Source organism: Temnothorax americanus, unplaced genomic scaffold, assembly GCF_048541705.1.
Source record: "Temnothorax americanus isolate GAGA-0224 unplaced genomic scaffold, ASM4854170v1 Scaffold26, whole genome shotgun sequence".
NCBI lineage: Eukaryota > Metazoa > Arthropoda > Insecta > Hymenoptera > Formicidae > Temnothorax > Temnothorax americanus.
The window spans coordinates 760260-784298 of record NW_027509401.1 but is presented as its reverse complement, the minus strand read 5'-3'; the positions used below and the strand labels follow the sequence as shown (position 1 = coordinate 784298).

The 24039-nt window shown below is 39.5% G+C and overlaps 4 protein-coding genes across 12 annotated transcripts; 2 read left to right on the top strand and 2 right to left on the bottom strand.

Moving 5' to 3' along the window:
* The first annotated feature begins 717 nt into the window (after positions 1–717).
* Positions 718–9794, top strand: Prp4k (Pre-mRNA processing factor 4 kinase). 6 transcript variants are annotated; one of them, XM_077409289.1, is made up of 15 exons: positions 719–904; positions 1080–1250; positions 1354–1606; positions 2050–2227; positions 2291–2558; positions 2673–3321; positions 3401–3745; positions 3847–3932; positions 4031–4177; positions 4251–4404; positions 4494–4746; positions 5425–5663; positions 6017–6217; positions 8580–8654; positions 9196–9290. In XM_077409289.1, the coding sequence occupies exons 1-13, from the start codon at positions 900–902 to the stop codon at positions 6215–6217; spliced, it is 2949 nt and encodes a 982-aa protein (XP_077265415.1). In that variant the 5' UTR covers positions 719–899; the 3' UTR covers positions 8580–8654; positions 9196–9290. The 6 variants fall into 6 exon arrangements, with proteins under 6 accessions (XP_077265416.1, XP_077265418.1, XP_077265419.1 ...); XM_077409288.1 differs by having other exon boundaries at positions 720–904; positions 2050–2558; XM_077409290.1 differs by lacking the exons at positions 5425–5663; positions 6017–6217 and having other exon boundaries at positions 718–904; positions 2050–2558; positions 9196–9794.
* Positions 9795–10292: 498 nt separating this feature from the next.
* LOC143899216 (inositol monophosphatase 1) lies at positions 10293–14037 on the bottom strand. 4 transcript variants are annotated; one of them, XM_077409316.1, is made up of 7 exons: positions 13725–14037; positions 13407–13511; positions 12583–12716; positions 11810–12069; positions 11041–11146; positions 10813–10964; positions 10293–10679 (listed from the first exon to the last, which is right to left on the bottom strand). In XM_077409316.1, the coding sequence occupies exons 2-7, from the start codon at positions 13464–13466 to the stop codon at positions 10573–10575; spliced, it is 819 nt and encodes a 272-aa protein (XP_077265442.1). In that variant the 5' UTR covers positions 13467–13511; positions 13725–14037; the 3' UTR covers positions 10293–10572. The 4 variants fall into 4 exon arrangements, with proteins under 4 accessions (XP_077265442.1, XP_077265441.1, XP_077265440.1 ...); XM_077409315.1 differs by having other exon boundaries at positions 13573–13805; XM_077409314.1 differs by having other exon boundaries at positions 13599–13805.
* A 178-nt stretch (positions 14038–14215) lies between these two features.
* Positions 14216–23788, bottom strand: Accoas (acetyl coenzyme A synthase). The gene is made up of 10 exons (XM_077409311.1): positions 23653–23788; positions 22678–22893; positions 20284–20479; positions 19794–20176; positions 19421–19613; positions 19181–19336; positions 18904–19071; positions 18636–18825; positions 15793–16038; positions 14216–15700 (listed from the first exon to the last, which is right to left on the bottom strand). The coding sequence occupies exons 1-10, from the start codon at positions 23739–23741 to the stop codon at positions 15504–15506; spliced, it is 2034 nt and encodes a 677-aa protein (XP_077265437.1). The 5' UTR covers positions 23742–23788; the 3' UTR covers positions 14216–15503.
* On the top strand, positions 16545–18794 carry LOC143899215 (enolase). The gene is made up of 5 exons (XM_077409312.1): positions 16545–16954; positions 17084–17208; positions 17342–17587; positions 17668–18106; positions 18438–18794. Exons 1-5 carry the CDS (start codon positions 16560–16562, stop codon positions 18541–18543), a joined length of 1311 nt encoding a protein of 436 aa, XP_077265438.1. The 5' UTR covers positions 16545–16559; the 3' UTR covers positions 18544–18794.
* Positions 23789–24039: the final 251 nt, after the last annotated feature.

Sequence of the window (24039 nt, the reverse complement as noted above, 5' to 3'; positions counted from 1 at the left end):
CGTGAACGATAGTCACAGACTACGGCTGAGAGAACGCTCAATGCACAGTTTACCTTTAATTGTTTATCTTTCTGCTGGTACAACCGTGCGACAAATAACCAGCGATAGTTTTAGCCGCCTGCCGCGTTGGAATTCTCGGCAACGTTGAACGGGTAAAAAAGATAGTCTTCAGATATTCTTTCAGGCTTCTTGCGGGACAAATTGTCGATGCTCTTCAGACCGTAATATATGGTACAATCCAATGCGATATTGTATAATTTAAAGAGGACCATAACACACACACATGACGCTTGATATTGTTATTTGTTGACAATTTTCTGTCATTTTCTGTCACCTGTCACGAAGGTTAGGTTAGGTTCGCTCCGTTCCGCGTTCGCTACTTTTCCGATCCCGACACTGGGTCGGAAAACATCATTTTAGTGCGCAATGCGCATCCGCGCTAATATGTAGTGTAGCGCGGACGCGCACCAGAATGATGTTTTATCGACAGTGTCGGTTCGGCTACGTAGTACCAATTTCGAAAATGGACTGGCACCTGGCGGTAGTGTACGCGGTGTACGCCGAACGCCGATGTCCACGTAGTTCAAGGTACACCCAGGTACACCTTTTGTGCACATAGTGGCGCCAGTGGACGAATTCTCCAACCAAACGCGGGCGGCGGGCGCATGCGGGCACAGCGGGCATGCCTACGTGATGCTACTCTCAAGCTTTTCTCTCTCTCTGTATGTAGATATAGCGACAGAACTTGCAAAATGGCGTCTCACTGAGAGAGATTCGTGTATTTGTGCGTTCGCTACGGATCGGTAGCTGATTGTGATCGTTGTAATCATTTAGATCATTGGAATTGCCGTGTGTAGTGATTTTATGTTTTATCTATTAATTATTTACTAAACTTTATCATGGGGTAAGTGTATGCAGACGAGAACTCACGTTATAATATTACATTATCAACAGAGAGAGGGAGAGAGATTTGTCCTCGATTTGTTGAAAGAATGGAAAAGAATCAACATTCTCCTTCCAATCTTTTTATGAACAATTGTTTCATCAAGATACTTATTTCGATATATGTATAATTGTAGCACGTCAGATTTGGAGGGTGCTGAATGTAAGCAAGAACCCTTGGAATTAGATTCTGATGCAGATGGAGTGATTGATCAAAGGAAGAAAAAGAAGCGAAAACATAAGCATCATAAGCATAAGAAGGAAAAATTAATTGAAAAAGACGACGAACGATTGGATAAGCAAGAAAGGTAATATAACTTGTAAACTAGCAATCATATATGTGCATTAATGCGATAAATGCATTGAAATCGAAATTTAAATTTGTAAATAAATACCTTCTTATATATATAGACGGAAACACAAGAAACACAAGAGACAGAAAAAAGATAGAAATATGGAGAACGGTACCATGGAAGAGAACGTGATCTCCAATGTGGTACATAAAGGAATTGGTATGAATGGGAAAACAAAAACTTCCTCCGTATTGGAGGTTGTTTCTACGGAAGAAAGTGAAGATGAAAAATTGGTTGATCTTGATTCCGATGAGGTAGATTGTACCATCATAGAAGATGACATTGATCTTGAAGAATTAATGAAACAAAAGGTAGGCAAACATGTGTTTCGGATTAATCGAAGTAATAATATGTTATATGCACTATGTATATTATATAGTCTTTAACTAGTTCTTAATTATGTATAAAGTATTTTAAGAGAGAGCTGACATAACGTTGACTCTAAAGTGAGAGAAAAATATATATATATATATATATGAAAATTAAACATGAACTATATATGTGTACACACACACACGCACATAGTTATGTTTAATTTTCCAAGTTGTAACAAATTGAAAAAAGTGCTTGCCTTTTGCTGCAAAATATGCTATAGGATGTTTACTAATGTATATTATCATTTTTACATGTATCGCAGAATGTGCGTTTAGTACATAATTCAATTATTGTAAGATTGTATTGAGATTATGTTGAGATTGTGAGGCATCTCACGTGAGTATCTGAATCTTTATCATAGTTGCATTTGTATGTATAGGAACGATTGCAAGCGTGTTTAGTACAATATCTCTCGGATGAATCCGAGAAGGGTGAGACCAAGGAGTTGCAAGGAGAGGAGGAAGAAGAAGAAGAAACAAAAACAACAATAGAGACACCTGATGTGATACTCGTAGAAGATGATAGCGATACTGATGATGTACCACCAAAGAAACGAGGTAGAAGTAAATCAGGCAGTAGAGAACGTAAGAAAGTGTTAAAAACCGAAAGACGTGTTATAGTTGATATGACTAGAGACAGAAAAACCCGCGAACAACACAAAGATAAGAGAAGAGATTTTGATAGGAAAAGAGACGAGAAAGTCCGCCTTAGAGAGGAAGGGAAAAGAGAAGAAACTCGAAGAGACGACAGATCTTCACGAAAAACTAACGAAAGGCAGAAAGAAGATACGAGAAAAGACGAATCCAATAGAAAAGCAGACGATGATCAACAGAGACGTAAAGATTTATCGAGAAGAGACGAGACACGGAAAAGAGAATCAGACAGACGGTAAGCGATGAAAATTATAATTCGTATTATTGCTTGTCTCGTTCGTTATTTAATGTCATTTATTGAAAGATATAGTTATTAATATATTAATAATTTATATGTGTATATATACAGAGAAGAGAACCGAAAACGAGAGCAGCCCATCCGTCATGGTTCAAAAACTCAGAATAACAACGAGGCGAAAAATTCAGATAGCAAGAGCCGCGACAGGCTGGAAAGTCGCGAACGCCAAGACAGCCGAGATCGTCACGTTAGTCACGATCGACGCAGTCGTGACAGATTATCGAGCAGAGAGCCTTGCCGTCATGCTAGTCGCGACAAGAGGGATAGTAAAAGCAAAGATCGATATGGAAATAGAGATCGACGTGATGATAGTCGCGATCGACGAGACGCCCGGTACCACGACCATCGAATTGAAGATCGGTCTCGCAGTACTGCAAGAAGATCACGTAGTCCTACTCGAACCAGATCGGAAAGGGAACGAAACGATCGATATAAGAGGTCCAGGTCTCCTTCTCGAAGTCGCAGAGATCGAGACAAGCAACAAGTCAGGGATCATGTTAGGGATCGCGAGAAGGATAGAGAGAGAAATAGCAAGCGAGAACGCAGCGATAAGTATAAGGATTCTTTATCGGAAGGTCTCAAGGTAGAACGTTCGGATAGCTCGAGCGAAGAGGACATCAAAGATATCGATATCGAGGAAGAAGAAGATGAAGAAGCTATTATAGAACGTCGACGAAAACAAAGAGAAGAATTGCTCAAAGTAAGTAATATATCCTCGTCGTAGTCTATCATGTATAAACATGTATACATGTATATACAACACCTTTTTCTCTCTTCAGAGACTAAGTGGACCAAATGAAGATTCAAATATGTCTGCCGACATCAATGTCGCGGGTTCTCCAGAAAGCCAATCTAATATATCACAAAAATCTGTAGAGATGCCATCCCATAACAATGAATCCGTTTTGGAGAGCCATACTCCACCACTGCCCACAGAGAAACTAGAGTCTCCGCCTCCAGCCAAAAAGAGAAAGTCTAGATTCGAGGATACGTCGTTAAATGAGTCTGACAAAACGGGGAATATCAAGACATCTGAAAGGTTTAAACAGGAAGAAAAGCAAACTTCAAAAAAATCCAATGAATGGGACATGTTTGCGGAAGCAGATAATATCGGAGATTTTAATGTATGTTTTCTTTTATTTGACTTCTCCTTATTTATATATTTATTTTGTTCTTTTATCACTGGCAATTCTTATTATTTATTGTCTGATTTCTTATTATCCAGAGCCCTACGCTTGAAGGAAAACGTCAAGGAGGACCTGACAATCCTAGTTTAACAGATAATTGGGACGACGCCGAAGGATATTATCGGTGAGTTACATACTTGTTCATCTCGTGTCATTGTTTTAATTTAAAAGTCATATTAAAAAGCTTGAGAACTGATAATAACGACGTAATCTGATTCTCAGAGTGCGCGTTGGAGAAACGTTAGATGCGCGATACATAGTCTATGGATATACGGGACAAGGAGTATTTAGTAACGTAGTGAGAGCAAGAGACAGCGCTAGAGGAAATTTGGACGTAGCTGTGAAGATTATAAGAAACAATGAAATAATGTAAGCATTAACCTTTCGTGATTTTTTAAATCCATCGTAGTACATAATACTGTTACCCTTTTCATTCTTACAGGCATAGAACTGGTTTAAAGGAGCTAGAAATTCTTAGAAAGCTGAACGACGCTGATCCAGAGGATAGATTTCACTGCTTGCGTCTATTCAGGCATTTCTTTCACAAAAATCATTTGTGTATGGTTTTCGAACCTTTAGCTATGAATTTAAGAGAAGTACGTACAAGTGTTTATCGTAAATAAGATTTTCGATTTAAAATGATTTTAATAGTATTGCGACAATCATGTTTGTTGGGAAATTGCAGGTTTTAAAGAAGTATGGCAAAGACGTTGGCTTACACGTTAAAGCGGTAAGGTCGTATACGCAGCAACTTTTTCTAGCACTAAAGTTATTAAAACGTGCGAATATTCTACATGCTGACATCAAACCGGATAATATTCTAGTCAGTGAAAGCAAACTAGTGCTGAAACTCTGTGATTTTGGTTCCGCATCGCACGTCCACGAAAATGAAATAACACCATATTTAGTTTCAAGATTTTATCGTGCGCCCGAAATTAGTAAGTATTTTATTTTGTTATGGAATCTGGTTATTATCACTCGCTCTTTCTCTTTCTCTCTCTTTCACTCACTCACTCTCAATATATATATAAAAGAGAGAGAAAGAGCGAGTGATAATATTCATATATATATATGTATATATATATATATATATATATATATATATATATATATATATTATACACAATTTTGTTCCATGTGCATTCGGAAAGCAACGTCGCTTACCACGATTGTTGATGCAGATATCAAACATGTAACATTCTTTAATTAATGATACGTTACATACGTTAGCATTATTAATCTTCGACTGATGGTTTATATTTTGCAATGCCTGACAGGCGATCAACACGTACAGCAATTTTTCAAATATTAGCTTAGGCTTCTTCGTTTCGCGCTGTACTTAAATCAAAATAGGTAGTTACGATTGCAACGATATGTATGTGCGCGCGCTCTCATCTATAAATGTATACGCATATGTGCAATTGCAAATATTTAGCAATGAAAAACTTGGAGACATAATATTGAATATTATTATAACATATATTATTTCATTCAAAATCGAAAAAAATATTACGATATGTGTGTTATAAATCAGTTTAAGCATTCTCGACTTCGAAAAAGCGATAGAACGTGTATCTGAGATGTTTGGAATCGAAGGTAACATCGTTATTTTCTAGTTCTTGGTATACCATATGATTTTGGTATTGATATGTGGTCCGTGGGATGTACCATATACGAACTATACACGGGAAAAATCATGTTTTCGGGAAAAACGAATAACCAAATGTTAAAGTACTTCATGGATCTAAAAGGCAAAATGCCAAACAAGCTAATTAGAAAAGGATCATTCAAGGATCAGCATTTTGACAGCAACTGCAATTTTCTGTATCACGAGGTTGATAAAGTTACGGAACGGGTGAGTTTATATTTAATTACTTAATTATTTTCCACAATAAAGTCTTAGGCCCGTATTCATAGTTGGATCAGTCGGATCTTATTTCAAGACTTAAGATGCTAATATGGCTCTGTGATTGGTTCATAACACTTTAAGATCGTAATTAAGACGGTCTTAAATATAAGATCCTACTATGAATACCGGCCTTAGTCACGCAACGCTGCGCTGTAAGTAATGTTACTTTCTACATGTCACAATGCGGTACAGAAGAAATATAATATGTCAGTTAATAACGCCATCCGTAATGCTCTTGTGTTGCATTTACGGGGGGGGGGGATTACCGCAGAGTATTTGCTGATTAATGTGCTTTCCAGGAAAAAATCGTCGTAATGTCAACATTACCAGCGACTCGCGATCTCAGCGCAGAACTCGGTGGAAATTCTTTACCACCGGAACAAAATCGCAAAGTTGGACAACTCAAGGATTTACTGGAACGAACATTGATGTTGGACGCAGGGAAGAGAATCACTGTGAATCATGCTCTGGCGCATCCCTTTATACAAGAAAAGATATAGGTAACCCTGTCTGGGGTCCTTTAGCTTCGAAAAATTCACTGACGTAACTTTGTAAAATGATGCCGTTAACAATCCTTTCTATTAATGTTAAACGTCACTTGTGGTAGAAAAGCGCGGTATGTCTCTCTATTTCTCTATCTCTTTCTCTCATTCTCGTTCCTTCTCCTTCATCTCAATACTCTCGAGGTTTTTTTTTCTTTTTTTTTTCCATATAGAATATCCGTATTCCTTCTTTTTTTTCTTTCTTTTTTATTTGGCAGGAAGAGGCGGTGCAAAAAATTGTCCAAGTTGTTTCGTATAATATAAGAATTTTGCAAAACAAAGGAAAAATATAGCAAATGTATTGTTGCACAAAACCGTATCCTACGGAAAGTACTGTACAAATCCAAATAAATATTATTTAATTGCGTGTAATTATTGTTAGATGGATCGAGAGTATAATATTTTTATACTCGATATAATAATTGTGAATACAATAACGAATAAATTTCACCATTATATATAGATTATGTCTTTAATATAGATTAGTCCCTGTTGTAACGCGTATCTGGAAATAATTCGAGTTATATAGATGCCGATTTTCCTGTTTAAAATTAAACCTGTCGATTCCTACAGTTATGTTATTTAATAAGAAAAATGAGGATAAAAAGAAAGCAACGACCGCCTCTTTCAGCATGAACTGATATCGCTTTCCTTTTTCCAATTCTCCTACTTTAAAGAACAAAACGTCCTTATAAATAGCATCCTTCATAAATTGATTATAGATCGTGCGTTCATGTGAAATTGTACGTTACGTATTCCCACAAAGCGAGAAGGATTCGTATATATAAAGAACTGTAAGTCCCTTGTGGATCACACATTGTTCGATCCATTTTAGAGTATCTCATCAGCGAGCATACGTGCACATACAGCATTAGAGAAGCCTTAGTGGCAAAGAAACCTGTTTTACGTGGAAGATAAATTGTATAGCGAATAGGTCAGTTATATTGAAATAAAACGACACATGCTTAATACAATGAGAAGAATAATCTGCATTTTGTCTTTTCAATCTTAAATCATGAATCAATATATTCAGTCTAAGTATTTCTTATAGTATTTGTATTTTTCTCTCTTTTTCTAGTTCTCTCTCTGCCTCGGTTCTTTCTTTATATCTATCTTTGAAATTTTAAGAGCGTTCTACTTGGGCGCTCGCAACGCTCGTGAGCATCATTCTTGCTTGTTTAACATTTGACAAATAACAAGGATGAAATGCGTTCCAAGAGCGTTAGGAGAGCGAAGTGGAACGCACCCATAGAGATAGATGAACGTGTATACATATACACATATACATATACGGGTGTGTGCATATATATGTACAGATTTGAAACAGTATGGTCTAATAACTTACAAAGGAGAGGGTTGATGACAAAATGTCAGATGAAAGTTGTAGGGCTCGAAAAAGGCCAATAGACGTCTTATTAAATTTTTATTAGAAACCCTATTTTTTTTATTGTATTATCGTTTTCTACTAATTAATTTGAACAACTTTTGTCTGAAACTTTTTTTTCATTTGCTTAATATTTTTTAAGATATTTTTTTCAAAGAAAACTTGGTAATTTTTTCAATATTTAGCTTACGATATCTCGACAATTGCTTGCCGGACGGAAAAGTGCTGTATGCTTGAGACCAAATCAAGTCGAAAAGTCCTGTACCACTTTTCCCACCGACAATTTTTCATTTAAAAAATTTGACAGGCCCAACACGGGCCCCAGACCAAAAATTTAATAAGATCGTCTGTTAGCCTCTTCGAACCCTACAACTCTCATCTGAAATATTTTTTCATTAATCCCTTTATGAGTTATTCGATTGTAATGTTTCAAATGGGACACCCTATTATATACATATAATAAATATATTACACAGACACACACACATACGCACATGTGCATATACACGTTTTATATACCCCAGCCGATAAATATATTTAATAGTTTACCAAACGTATATATATAAACGCATAGTCTTGTGTACAACAATGAAAAGGAATGCTTATCTTACGTTTCTATAATGACATATGTAAAAATGTATATATTTGCACTACGATGTAAAATTTTAAGATAAAGGTGGTCGTCAAGGTATTATATGCGAAATAATATACCAATTATTGAAATGTTACATGTTGCAATATATGTTAAATAAGAGTCTTATTGCTCTCTGCGAGGATGGCATTGCTGACTTTCTTATACTTGTTACGATCTCTTAAAATCAAACTCAAAATTTGGTTGCTTATTTGAAATTAAAAACTGAATATCGATGCTGTTGTGAATGGTTCACGGCATGATCTTGAACATGACAAGATTGTACGAGACTGCTTATGTTTCAGATGTGTCTTCGATTCAAATCATCGTTAAGTGCGGCCGGACCTTTCAAGGGCCTTTAGCGCCGATCCCGTTACAAGGTATTCATGGGGGATTGCCTGGGATACTTAGCTCATCCATTTTTCAATATTTATGTTCAGTACAGTTTAATGATGAAGTCGTAAGCCGTACGAAAATAGTCCGTGTTTTGAAAATGCTCTGTCTAATAAACTTTTCATGACAGTATAAAAATTTTATTCGAGGCAAAATATAATAGAATTTTAATCAAGTTTCTTAAGTCTCTTATATATAATTGCATAATTAAACACTTACTAAATATTTACAAAATTACGTTTTTCTGAAGATGACTTAAAAAATAAAACATTACAAACATCAAATCAATAGTCAATACTAACATGCGGTACATACACGCGTTTTAGTATTTTGTTCAACGAAAGGGACAGTGTAATATGAAATGTCAATAAAATCAAACTGACGTAAATAAAATAGGAAAAGATATATACATATATATATATTTCTCGGGAACGTTTCAATACAGAAGTAAAAATAAACTATGAAACTACGATTAGAGAGAGTATATGTATCGTTCTAATTGGCAATTTGGTAATGTTTCACTTGTAGCCCTCCCTGTGAGGAGGGGAGGCAATGGAAGAGGTGATGAAAACGATTGATGAGGAGAAAAGGAAAAATGCGATGTACTTGCGCCTACGTCGTGTCTACTGCGTAAAAATACGTGCACTGTCGCTAAACAGTTCAACAAGGTTTATACAACGATTTAACTAGATTTATATCCGCGCGCTAAGGTTTCTCTTAAAATTACTTGAGATTACAATAGAGGACTCGTAAGTATGTATACAGGTAAAGTACACGATTGTGAAAATTTCGAACGACATTACAACAAATATAAGCGATACACTTGTATCTCTTTTTTTCAAAATTATTTTAATCGAAAATCAACGTGTTATTAACTACAAAAGTATTAAATATTTATATATTACTAATATTTGCGATTTTTTTGAGTTTTCAGATATATAAAGTCCACGCTCTATGAAAATGAAAAAGCAGATGCGATAAATACATTATTTTCGAAGCACTCACTCTTTTTCTATTTCTTTCTTTTTCTCTTCCCCTCTTCTCCTTTCCTCTCCCATCTCTCTTTCATTTAAATACTCAAAAAAGTATGTAGAAATATTTTAATGTGAATAAAACTTAATAAAGTCTTCTAATAAAATATCTTTTTTTTTTCTTCAGAATAAAATTGTTTTTTTTTCCTTCGATTTTAGAAGGTATATCTTATCTTCGCTTGAATGCGCGAGGTTCACACATGTAAGACACAAGATATGTATAGCAACAAGCTATGTATCAATTAATCGAAAAAATATACGAAATAGAGAAAATAAACAATGATTCTCTATTACGCATTAATATATTTCCTGAATTTTTCAAAAGTTATAATATGATTACATACGTATGTGACATGATAATTTATATATGTATATGTACAATATGTCACGAAATAAGAACGATAAAAGTTAACACACACACACACACACACACCACTCTTGAGTCTCCGAGATCAATAGGGGCTATATTATTTTTATATAATTAATAAATAATTCAAAAAAAAAAAGATTTATTTTCTCCATCTATACACATAACAATGTACGTACAAAGAAAATTATTATATATACAGAGTTAATTTTATATCATATAAGTCATAAGTGAATAAACTCGTCAATTTATTTTTTAAACTATATAAGAGGATACAATTCAGATATTTCAAAGAGGTTGACAATTTCATTGATATTTTCTGGATAAAAATTATCTAATTTGGATAGAAATATCCAGCAATATACATTCTATAACGACCTAAATTTAAATTTATGCTTTTTTTTCTTTTAGACATTAATATTTTTATTATTTTTAACGATCTCTGATCCGACCGGTAAAAACATAATAATTTTTCTTCGTCTTCCATATGTTGAGTTTTCAAGCTTCTTAATCTCGCTCTGGATAATACTGGATTAATATTTTGGAAAGTCGTTGAGCTAATTCCATCGATGATGCGCACAACGTCCTTCTGCTCATCACGTCAAATGGACCTCCTTTTAACATAAGAGCGAAATGAATTAGACGTGCATTATTTTGGCATCTATCTTATACATATATTTATTATATGTCAAATTATTTGGCTGTACGTTGATTGACGCGTATTAATATGTTTCGCAACTGGTTTACCAGCTGGATCTATCGATACACCGCCGGCTTCTCGAACAATAAGATCTCCGGCTGCAATGTCCCACGCATGTATACCAAATTCAAAAGAAACGTCAGCACCACCAAGAGCCACCATGCACATATTCAGAGCTGCTGAACCAAGCGTTCGTATCCTGTACGACAAAGTAAATAAATCTCTTTGTGAAATCCTTCATATAATCTTTCATATAACTCGTAAATATGTCTTACCCGTGAACTTGTGCGGTAAGGAGCGTTATATTTTGCAAGACTATTTTCAATTTTTCTGGATCTCTACTGGTTCCCATTTCTACCATTACCAGTGCCTTACGCACGTCTGAAGCAACGACCATTAATTAAATTAGACAAAATGATTAGAAGAAGAGTTGTCGATTTATATATGTATATATATGCCCCATAATATTGGTTTATATTATATTAATTATATAATTTGTCATTTATATATCAAAAGATTTAAATTTGAAGCAAACGATGGAATAAATAGTGAAATTGGAACAATATTATACATATATAATATTAATCGACTTGGAATATTAATTCTTTGATACATTAGCCTTTTCGACGCTGAATAAAATCATATCGTAAAATTCGCATTCGTTCGTCGTCTGAAAATGTTGGTTTTATATAAGACGATTTTTGGCGATCGTTTGGTATGGTTTGTTACATATATACCAAAGTTGCTATCGGTGGGTTGCTAATATTGGTGCTGGACTGCTGGTGCAGTTTGGTACACTTTGGTCGCTTTATACCCGCTTATACCAGAGTCACGCAAAAAATCGCCTATAGTGAGAGATTACTTGCACCTTGCGCTACATTTAATCAAATTTAATCAAAGTATGAATATAGGCATACACAAAAGATTTGAAGGGGATGAAATAAGCTCTAATAAATAATGTATTTTGAGCGATTCGAAACGCCTATGTACAAAGATGTAACTTATTTATTCCTTATTAGTTATTAAAAATAGAGGACGATTTACCCTTTTCGTCGGATACACGAATTGGGGCGCCATTGAGAAATGCGCCCTGACCTTTACGAGCGGTAAAAAGTTGCTCCAAAATCGGATTGTACACTACTCCTATTTCCGCTACTTTATTAATAAGCAGCGCAACTGAGACGCACGTGTGCGGTAAACCGTGAACGAAATTCATCGTCCCGTCGATAGGATCGATTACCCATGTTGGAGCATTCGTCAATTCTACTTTCTGTCCCGATGCAGTGCTCTCCTCGCCGATAAACCTGCATGCCGCGTAAAATATTTACTTTGGAATATTTACTTTAGATGTCAAAATATAGCTTGCCTTTTTTCCTTTTAACTATTGCCATCGAGGCAAATTTAATTTGCATTTTAATTTCCTCCTCCATCTCTACTTTCCACTTTAAGTATTTTCACATTTATTATTATTATTATTTTTTTTTCTTTACTATTATGTGAATATTAAATATTTCTTACGCGCTGCCGCGCATTATTGAAAATTATCGTCATTATATCTGCAATATGTTACAAGTTACATGATTTCGCGGAGACTCTTGCTAAGTTTATTTTATTATTAAGACTGTGAGATTAATGCAGTAGATAAAAATATTATCGATGTATTATTATCTATTCAATTGCTATTGCAACGTATGCGTGAGTCTGGAATCTGATGGATATACGTATATACTTTCAAGAGTTTCAAGTTTCATTGAAAAATAAGACGCAAGTCATGAGTCGAAGGCAATATATAGCCAAGTAATTGATAATTAACTTGCCTGTGTTCGGGATATCTGGACGATATTCCGTCGATTAAAAGTTTTTCTACCTCTTGATCCCATTTCGTAACCAAATCAACGTCGCACGATTTCGTGAGCACATCTTTTCGTTGCGAAATCTTTTCCCTGATGATCTGCAGGTAAAACATCATATATATAGAGCACGATGAAATCTATCTATTATCGATGTGTGCCATGTGTGTGGCAATTGCCAAAAACTGGATGCTTGGTAATAATTAATATTATCACGATTCGAATTATTATTATACTTGTAAACAAATACACATTGCATATATGCTACCAAACGCGATTGCGCGAGGAAGAAAAACGTGTAGTTTTTGCCGCACATTTACTCGCATGATTGTGTGTGCGCACGCGCGCGCGCACATATTATGTATCAATATCAATGTATTTCCGCTTTCGCATCCCGTGATCTGTGATTCCTGTGCAGGAATCATCACGCGCGTGACGCGCGCTATCGTAATCTCTCATATATATGTCTATACCAGCGATGCCAGCAGCCAGCAGTGGCCAGCAGTGGCCAGCAGTGGCCAGCAGTGACCAGCAGTCAGCATCAGTCAGCAGTCAACACACCACGACAATAATGGACAATCTCGTGGATTCGCTTGCGCCAATTCGCCCCACACACACACACACATCAGATCTTAATTGTAAAATATATATCCTAATATCTGATAAATTTTAATAGCGACATAGCTCGATCGTCACTTATATACATTCTTAGAAGCCAAGCCAGCTTAGCCAGCGAGTTAACTCGCATATATTAGGTTTTAGTTTTAGCAGTTTAGCTGGTCGAGACTTACCGAGCCAGCTTGCTTCACGAGTCGCAAAATTTCGATGTAGCACTCGTCGACATTCGACATGATTTATCCGACGTGAGAAACGCTTCCGACTTCTGAGAGGCCCACCTAGGATACGTAATATGTAATAATGTAAATGGAATATGGACGTCCGTTATCAGGTGCTCACAGCTCGCACCCCACCCCACAACTGACCACTGCGCTCTGCGCCGCGAATTCACTCGTTCGCTATGTGCTTAGTGCTTGTGCTATCACCGACTGATGAGCAGCTGTGAGCTGAGCCAGGCGCCAGCTGATCGCAGATTACTCGCCGATACTGACTGTATTTGCCGTTTGCGACACTCGGCTGACTCGGCTCGGGCTCACTCGACGACAACCGCGCTGAACCGCGCTGAACCGCGCCGAATCGGTACCCACCGGCACGACTCGCACGACCACGTATCGAGCATCGAGACGTCGAGCCAAGCATCAAGCATCGACGACTCCGACGGCCGTCCCCGTGTAATGGCCTCAGCACTCGGCAGGCCTCAGATTTCAGATGGCTTCCTACAGTTCCTACTAACGCGATAACGTCACGCGTATTGGTCTTCTACACAGAAACTTCCACCACCCATTGTGCGAATCGATTCTCGCCAGTCCTCACACTATACACATAGATAAGAAATACAACAAAGTAATTAAAATAATTATTTTTTTTTTACACTTTTCTACAAGGATGAAGGATTTTCCACATGCGAAAAGGATGCGAAAGAATGGTACAATATACTCTTCGATGTTTAACGGAACAATCGTAATTATAATACACGCGTATATACTCTTGGTGTAGTATATATATATTATATCTGTCTCTTACATATGTCGCTTGTTTTATATCTACATACGATACAATACATGTACACTTATTATCACACCTAAAGTTGTTTTGTTCCACAAGGAATGATATGTATGTGACGTAACTCCCGAGGGAATACGAGGCAACTTTCATTCATAAGTACATACATCTGTATATATCCTTTCTTTAATCGCTTATTCTTTAAGTAGCAGAAACGACGAGACACGACTCATCCCTCTCTGAGCGTTTCAAGCTCATCTCGAAAAACATGTCATTAAAACGAAATATACATACGTAAAAGTGATAGAGAGCCACCCTGTGTATATGCGTATACGCAAGCAGTTTTTTAACGTGTTTTTATATATATGTATTTGTATATATGTACACATCAAATAGCAGAAAGCAAAATTTCCTTTTTGCATTACATTATAGTAATGATGCATCAGCAATAACGCGTACACATCGCCCAACTATCCACTACATTCGTCCGTTAAATTAAATAACAGTTGTTAGTAATTGTGCAACCAGCGTTCTGCTATCGTGCTATTTTTATTACGATTTACCAGTATTGAGCGCGTTTTGCCTCTCGCGATTAATTTCAAACTTAACCTTGGACTTAACAAAAGGACACTTACTATCTTACTGGCGATGCTTATGTAGGATATGTATATAGCAGCCGCGACACCTCTTTGAAAAGAGCGACCAATAATTTATAATTAATTTAATTATATCAACAATCTACTCTCTCTCTCTCTCTCTCTCTCTCTCTCTCTCTCTCTCTCTCTCTCTCTCTCTCTCTCTCTCTCTCTCTCTCTCTCTCTCTCTCTCTCTCTCTCTCTCTCTCTCTCTCTCTCCTTTCCTATATGTCCCTTTTGATCTATTCGAGATCAAGTGGTCGGTCGAAAATAAAAGAGAGAAAGAGACATACCTAAAAAATATAACTTACATTTTTACTCACTTAAAAATCTTGAACGACAATATCAGGATGACGATATCAATTCGATTCGATTGACGAGAGGACAACAATATCGTTTTATATATAATACATTTTGTACGTTCGTAACATTGTTCGTAACGTTGTCAAATTAAAGTATCTGAAAAGTATGCGTCTCTGATATTGTGCGAATTCAATGTGCAATCTATTACTCTTTTATCTATATAAAATTATCCGGAAATCGCGCGTGCGATATGTTTCCGACATTCTCAATCGCGAAAAATTCTCTCAAGATACTTTCATTTTTCCTATTATAAGCGAGAAAATGCATGACTTAAACGCATGGCCTTAACTCAAATAAAAGTTGAATAACAGTTTCATCGGCCAATGTTGACGTGTCTCCGATATTCCTGTCGCCCGCCGCGATTTTTCTCAACATACGTCTCATAATCTTGCCGGATCTTGTTTTCGGTAGAGCCGGGGCATGTTGGATGGCGTCCGGTTGAGCGAATGGGCCAATCCTTTCACGTACTGCTCGAATCATATTAATTTTACACGCGTATTAATCGCCGCGCATATTAAATAGGGCATAAGTTTAGTCGATCGAGTCGAATGAAACTCACCTTTTCTTTTAAGCTCGCCTTGCAATTTTTCGTCGAATGTCGTCCCCGCGGTTGGAGTAATGAAACAATATAGACATTGACCTTTAACAGGATGCGATTTGCTGACTACTGCAGCCTCGGCTACCGAAGAATGTTCCGCCAACACACTTTCCACTTCAGCCGTTGACATTAGATGACCGGAAACGTTCAGCATATCGTCGATACGGCCAGTTACCCACAGATATCCATCTGCGTCGCGTCTCGCACCTAAAATCATTGATCGAAAGAAATATGTAATTTACGTAATTTTCATATATGACTGATCGCAATTGAAAGTTAAATAAGTTTGCAAAAATAAAATCTTAATTTTAAATGAGAGACGAAGAGAGAATAAGGATCGACGTCCATTCTCCTGGAGCGATATATGAATAAAATTAATTGGAATATGGAGAGCATATTTAACAGTAGGGAATCTCGACGTACTTGGCCTAACCTAATTCCTAAACTCTGATCTGAATTAGGCTACAAACAATCCGTCATGTCTTACTTTACTATTTACTATTAGATATTAGACAGTCGACTCTGAGATTATATAGTCTGACTGTCTGACTTGACGGTCCAAGTCGAACGTCAAACGTCGAACCTAAACGCGCGCGTAACTCTGGTCAAAATTGTTAGATTATGTAGCCAAATCGTAGGATCGACGCGTTTACGAAATCCGCGTAAAGCAAACGTCCAATTTAATCTGCAACGATATAAAGCGATTATAAAAATTTCGAATATGTAAAATGGCACTTCGAAAGATCAAAGCTCGTCAGATATTCGACAGCAGGGGCGAACCGACGTTGGAAGTCGATGTGATCACCGATGTCGGTTTATTCAGATCGTCAGTACCCTCTACCGTTTTGCTCAATCCGAATCAAGCGCGCGAAATCAGAGATGAGAACGCGGCGGCTTATCACGGTCGCTCGGTATTTAAAGTTGTCGATATCGTTAACAACGTGATTGCTCCTCAACTGATAAAGTCAAGGCTAGAAGTTTGTCAACAAATGGAGATAGACGGTTTGCTAAACAAGTTGGATGGTACGGAGAATAAATCGAGACTTGGCGTTAACGCTATCCTCGGGGTCTCCGTAGCCTGTTGCAAAGCTGGCGCCGCTAAGAAGGGTCTCCCAGTATACAGGTATAGTGTATATACCATCGTCATTTTATTCCATATATACAGCTAAATTCACCTGGGATTCCAGGATCGATTCTGCAAAGAATCCTTTTATTACGATCACTTATTCTCGGTCTTTTATATATATTTCAGATACATTGCCGAATTGGCCGAAAACAATAAATTATGCATACCTGTACCAAGTTTTACCATGATCAACGGGGGACGATATGCTGACAATAATTTATCGTGTCAAGAATTTGCGATATTACCCGTAGGTGTGTGTATGCGTGCGTACTTATATGTACGTATGTATGTACATACATGCAAAGCTGAATACATATGATCCTTAATGATTAGACTTTCGAAATATCCGGCCAGAGTTTCTTGTGTTTTTCATGCGTAACGCAGGTGCCGAGAGTTTCGCTGACGCCATGAAAATGGCAACCGAAATGTATCGAGTGCTAGAGAGAAAAATCATCGATGCTAAACAAATACGGGGCCCACTTCCGACTAGTGACGATGGAGCCTTCGCTCCTAATTTGGAGAACGACGAAGCCGCTTTGACCCTTTTAGACGCATCCATTAGAGACGCTGGTTACGAAGGCAGAATTAAAATAGCGCTGGATATGGCAGCGAGCGCTTTTTATAAAGAAGGTCTATTATCTTCCTCCTTCCACGTACAATTATCTTACAGGTATATCCTAAAGAAAGTCTGCATTTACATTCACACATAGGAGGATACGACTTAGCGTTCAAGACGAAGGATTCCGAGCCCACTAATTATTTGGGGGCCGAGGCTTTGCGGGACCAATATCTTAAGTATATCTCGAAATTCCCAACGATAGTTTCGATCGAAGATCCTTTTGATCAAGAGGACTGGGATAGTTGGCTAACGATCGTTCACCAAGGGATTCAAGTAGTCAGCGACGATCTCACCGCGATGAATGTCGAGAGGATCGAAGAAGCAATGGTCAGAAATGTAGCAAACTGTCTCATACTAAGACCATCACAGATCGGCACTGTGACAGAGGTCATTACGTGCGCGAAAATGGCAAGAATCAACAATTGGGGTTATATCGTGAGCACGAGCCACGGCGAGACGGAAGACAATTTCATCGCAGATTTGGCGGTTGGACTTTCCGCCGGCCAATTCAAAGCCGGAGCACCTTGCAGGTAACAGAGGACGCGGGCAAATATGTAGTCGAAAGTGATATGTTCCGAGTTTAGAATCAATCTCAAACCGAATGCTACGTCGTTTCATCGTCGCTAATTTTTTACTCGAGCTTATTCTCGTCTAACGATCGACCGGATTATACGATACGTAAAAATCACATATCCATTTAACCATATGGCTTGCGGGCCCACTTGACGCTACAAATGCTTTGAAGCATGCGTTTTTCTTCTCCTTCTTTCTTCCGTGAAAGAAAGGAGAAGAGGAATGCTTCGAAACATTTGTAGCGTCAAGTGGACCGCAGCCCACGTCTAATATTGCCCATAATTGCAGGAGTGAAAGAACGGGCAAGTATAATCAAATATTGAGGATCGAAGAGGAACTTGGTAAAGATGCCAAATACGTTGGAACGAAATATCGAAATCCTCTAGCGAAATAATCTCGCGGGTAGTATGCGTGCGATTAATTGAAATACAACAATAAAATAATAAGGGGGAGAAAAACAGAAGAAAGATCAGACAACGCGCTTACCGTCTCCCGTACAGTAAAATCCATTGAATCGATCAAAGTACGTATTTTGAAAACGTTGATGATTGCCGTAGAGGGTTCGCATCATCCCTGGCCATGGTCGACGGAAGACGAGGTATCCCTCTCCTTCGCCCTCAATCACGCAACCGTCCTCGTCAAGAAGCTCCGGCAGAACCCCAAAGAAAGGGAATGTCTACACATTCGTTTTGTACATCAGAAATAAATAATTATTTGTCACGCAGGAATTTTTTAACGGTAAAAAGTTTTTTACCGCGGAGCCTGGCTTCATAGGCGTAGCACCAGGCAACGGTGTAATTACATGACCACCAGTTTCCGTTTGCCAGAAAGTGTCCGCTACGCTGCATTTGCCGTGGCCGACGAGATTATAAAACCAGAGCCAAGCTTCGGTATTGATCGGTTCGCCGACTGAACCGAGGACCTGAAACGCATGGCTCTCTGTATGTTAAGCATATATTTCTTTCATTTTCGTTTTTATTCTTTTTCTTTTTCTTCTTTTGCGATCGATGAATAAGCGCAACGAGATTTACCTTAAGCGTGGATAAGCTATGCTTCTTGACAAGATGATCGCCAAATTTCATTAGTGATCTGATAGCCGTTGGCGCCGTATAAAATTGCGTGACCTTGTACTTGTCGATAATGGACCAGTATCGATCATTTTCCGGATAGAAGGGTGTACCCTCGAACTGTCAAGTGCGAATTGCCGAGAGTGAAGAGGCCGAAAGTGACGAACGATATACGTAAGAGAATGTAGGAAATGGCATACGTACTATGACAGATGTCGCGCCATTCGCCAACGGGCCGTAAACCACGTAAGTGTGTCCCGTGATCCAGCCGCAATCGGCGGTACACCAATAAATATCGCCTGGATGATAGTCGAAAACATATTTGAAAGTTGTTGCCGCATAGATCAAATATCCCGCAGTGGTATGGAGAACACCCTTCGGTTTTCCAGTAGAGCCGCTATGTGGGAAAGCATTTAAAATAATCGTTTGAGCGAGAACGACGTGTGGGATGGGGGGGGGGAGAGGGAGAGAGCTACGCATCTTGGAGAAAGGCGCTATTCGTTATCGACTCTATTTTCTATTTGGCCTCGACTGCGATAGGTAGACGATTGCGATGACAAACAAAAGAAACACGTACCTCGTATAAAGGATAAACAGTGGATCCTCAGCGGCCATCCAAACTGGATAACAGCTCGCCTCTGCGTCCTCCATCTCGTCGTGCCACCAAACATCTCGATCGTCGTCCCAAGAAACATTGGCCATTTCCATGGCCGTACCGTTGCTAGTGCCGTTCACTCCCTTCGTCTTACCCTGTGGATTGTTGAGTCTTCTCAGATGCGCGACGACGATGCAGCTTTCGAGTCGATGGCCATGCTTCGTGACCTTATCCGCAGCTTCGTCGCAGATATTTTTCAACAGAAGCAACTTCTCGCCTCTCCACACGCCATCCGCAGTGATGAGAACTTTGGCCTTGGAATCGAGGATACGATCCGCCAACGAGTCAGATGAATATCCTGCGAACTGCACGCGTATTATCATATACCGTGTGTCCTTATTGTTTTTCTCCTCCTGACTTTACCCGGGAAGACAAACTCCCGTTTTGGCCTATAATATTGGTATTTACTTACCACCACGCTGTGAACCGCCCCTATCCTCGTGCAAGCCAGCATGGCGATCGGTAGCTCCAAGATCATCGGCATGTAAATCACCACTTTGTCACCGTTGGAGACACCCTTCGACTTGAGAACATTCGCAAACCTGCACGTCTCCTCGAGCAACTTTCTATACGTCAGTCGCGAATAATCTTCCGGATCGTTTCCTTCCCTGGGCGATAGCACAACGAATAGTAGTAAATGATAAAATCTAACGATAAAATTTTTCATTCGACTCGACATTCGAAAGAAGACGAAAAGTATCAAACGTACATTCTATTCGCGCGGTCTCACAAGCGCCAAGTCGCGTAACGCGAGGACGCAGCAATGAATATAAATACGTAAACATACTTATATACGTGTGTATATATATATATATATATATATATATATATATGTCAGGCGCATTTAACTGTACATACGTAAATACATACATATGCATTAGATCTGAATCGTTTGGAGCAGTCTAAAAAGTCATTAGTTTTATTTTCCCTCACGTTGAAATTTGAAGTATCCTACTATGCGTATCTAAAAGATTTCGAGGGATACCTTATAACACTATATGAGAAAAGTCAAGCTTGGAAATGTGCTCGAAGAGAGACCGCGCTCGCGCGCATACATTTTGATAGTCTTACGTCATAAGCGTAACATGCTAATGCTAAATTAACAATAAGAATTGTCGTAGAATGAACTACATTATGGAAGGTCAAAACAAGCTGGACAAGCTTGCGCCTAGCTTGATGACATAGCAAATCGACCGATAAAACGAGACTTTTCAATCACATCGCCTCGGTCGCTATACCGATTGCGAATAGAGAAAGTTACGTCGTGTAAAATCTCGTGTAATAGAAATAGGATATACGCTAAGAGCTAAGAGCTAAGAGCTAAGGGCTGTAAGAGGAGCTACGAGCGTGAGACGAACTAGACCTTATTGTTAATTGTTATAGTCTCTCATCAGTATATGCATCTTATATGCGCCGAAGGATATATATTATCCTTGAGCGACGTTACGCGAGGTCTGAGAAGAGCGCGCCGCATCTGAAAATGACCTTCGTCTCTCAATCTCCTCTCTAAACTCAGGATTAGACGGTGTTAATTCATATACCGTCCAAGTCATTAACATAAACATTAACATATACCATCTTGTACTTGGCACGCTTAGCATTCGTGATTTGCGCTCGCGGCGAATATTTGAATTTGAATGAATTTTTACGATATTTTTCTGACAGTCCCGTTCGTCTATAACGTCTATATAATCTTGCTCTCACGTCTCATTGGCGATCGATCGGATTTACGCTCAACGCGCTCGCATCGCGATCGCATATTCGCGATATTCGCGAGGAAAAGGAGACTTTGCTCGGGTATCTCAGATATCTATATCTATATCTATATCGAACGGTTGCCGACGATGCCGACGTCAAGAAGGAAATTAAATTCTCGCGGCTCGCATGCCCTCGCGGCAAAATTATCAGTGCGAATCGCGCTCAGTCCGCGAGTCAGCTCGGTCTTCACGTCCTCAGTCGTGCCGTCGCTGTGACGCACGCAATGACGCGTCGCGCGCGATCCCTCGCTGGCCAATGGAGACGCAGGCCACGCGTAGGCCACGCGTCGAGTTTTTCGGCAAATATTAAATAGGACGAACACGGTCCGCGATCGTCCGACGCGGTCGACGCGACGGTCGACGTCGCGTATTCCGTGACACGCGCGACAAAATGTCACAGACGTGCATCAGAATATTCCGAATGGCATCGACGATCGTCGATGATTAAGCGAAAAGAGATATACGACTGAAAACTCGAATTGTCCGAAATGCGATTCTATAGTCTAACATCGTTACATTATCGATGGTAATCGATGGCGAACACTGATTACCGAACGATAATCCGGCCGGAATCCAGCGTAGGTAGGCCGGGAATCAAATATGTATGAAGCGTGATATCGCGAAACTCATGATAATTCTTTTCGCTCGCGTCTCTCTCTCCCTCTCTCGCAAATATATAGCGAGCAAAGAGCGTAGAGAGAGATTCCCGGCGCGAAACAAGTCTCATTCGCGCGCGCGGTTAAAAGTGGCGACGCGACCGCGGGCGCGTTAAGGTGGAGATATATATGTATATATATATATCGCATATTTAGCAATGAAATATATCATTTTGCGTAAGCGACGCAAGCTCAACGTTCCAATGACTCGCATCTACCGTTCGAGGATACGCGTATACTTTACATGGAAACGAACCGCGCGCGTCGGACCGATCCGCGCTCTCGCTATCTCTCGACGTCGACGCGCGCTTCGTCTTATATCAACTCACTCCTCACTCCTCACGGACTCCTCCAACGATCGTCATTTTACTCGTCCTCTTACCACAGTCTTACCAGTAAAATGCAATTTTATCGCCATTTCCGCTCTTGACGTTCTTATCGAGTAGATTGAAGCTTATGTTTGTCGACGCTCCCTCCATCCACCTTATGAAAATGTCACCTTTGCTCAGATCGAAATTGTACGAGAAGAACTCGTCCTCCGTCGCTGGCGTTTCCCAATAAAATTGTTTGGCAATTTCTCCCCAGAACTGCGACGGATCCTTAATAGATCTGGGGAAAGAGAAAGTTACACGAGTCTCTCTACGTCTCAATTGGAGCTATATTACACGCTTCTCTTCATCGTTACGCGATACGCGAAAAAATAACACGTTATAATTATCGTTTATCGCTTATCGTCTCTCTCTCTCTCTCTCCTTTCTTACGTAACGCGGCGATTCTTCATTCTACTTTATTTACAAATGTATGCACGTTCGGTGCACCCGCGAATCGCGCGCATTATTATTGCCGTTTCCGCATTAATTGGACAAGTTCGCAGTCCCCCTCCGGTGGAATACGTTGCGAATGAACGAAATACATAGATCGCACCGCGTTAAGTTGGAGTACAACGGCGCGATACACGTATACTTCCCGCTGTACATTTCTAGCTGTCCGCGCCCGCGCGCCCGCACCGCGGAGGAGCGCTCTTTTCTTCACGGAGAACGTCGTCCCACCCCTACGGGATCGATATCGCGGCCGCGCTTCGTACGTACGTTTGCGCGAGGCATCAAGGGTAGATGAATCTCACGGCCCGAATCTCAAATAATCTCAATGCCTATCTAAAAACGCGATATTCTATTTCTCGTGAGAGAGCAGGGGAGAGAGACGGAGAGTAACAACCCCGTTGCACCGACCGTTAAATTCAATATCGGTAAGTGAACATCCCCTTGAAATACCTTTGCATCTCTATCGCTTATTTATTCTATTAATCCGACAGTCCTCTCTTTGGCGTAGGGCGAGGCGTAGGCGTGGAAATTTCACGTTCCTACTCACCTCTCGTGCATTCGCTCGTACTGTTCCATGCTACCGCAGTGCGCCTCCCTCGCGAGCTCCGACGTGGGGTAGTACATTTTCTCTGCCATGTTTCGCTCCTCTCTTTCTCTCTTTCCGTCGTCTGGGCGCTCGACGCCTCGTTCAAACTAGAACGAAACCGTAAAAATAAAAGAAAAACTGTGATATACTTGTGGTCGCGCGCTGTACGAGGTACGAGACGACGCGACGTTGGGGTTTGCAGGGACACTATAACTAGTTTGGGGTGGCGAGTGGCGACTAGGCTCCACTACGCGCAAGCTCGCGGCTCGCGTCACTCTCCGTACCGTATAAGATACATACGTACGCGACACTTTACCGGCCTGACGCCTGACCGATGGCGATGAACCA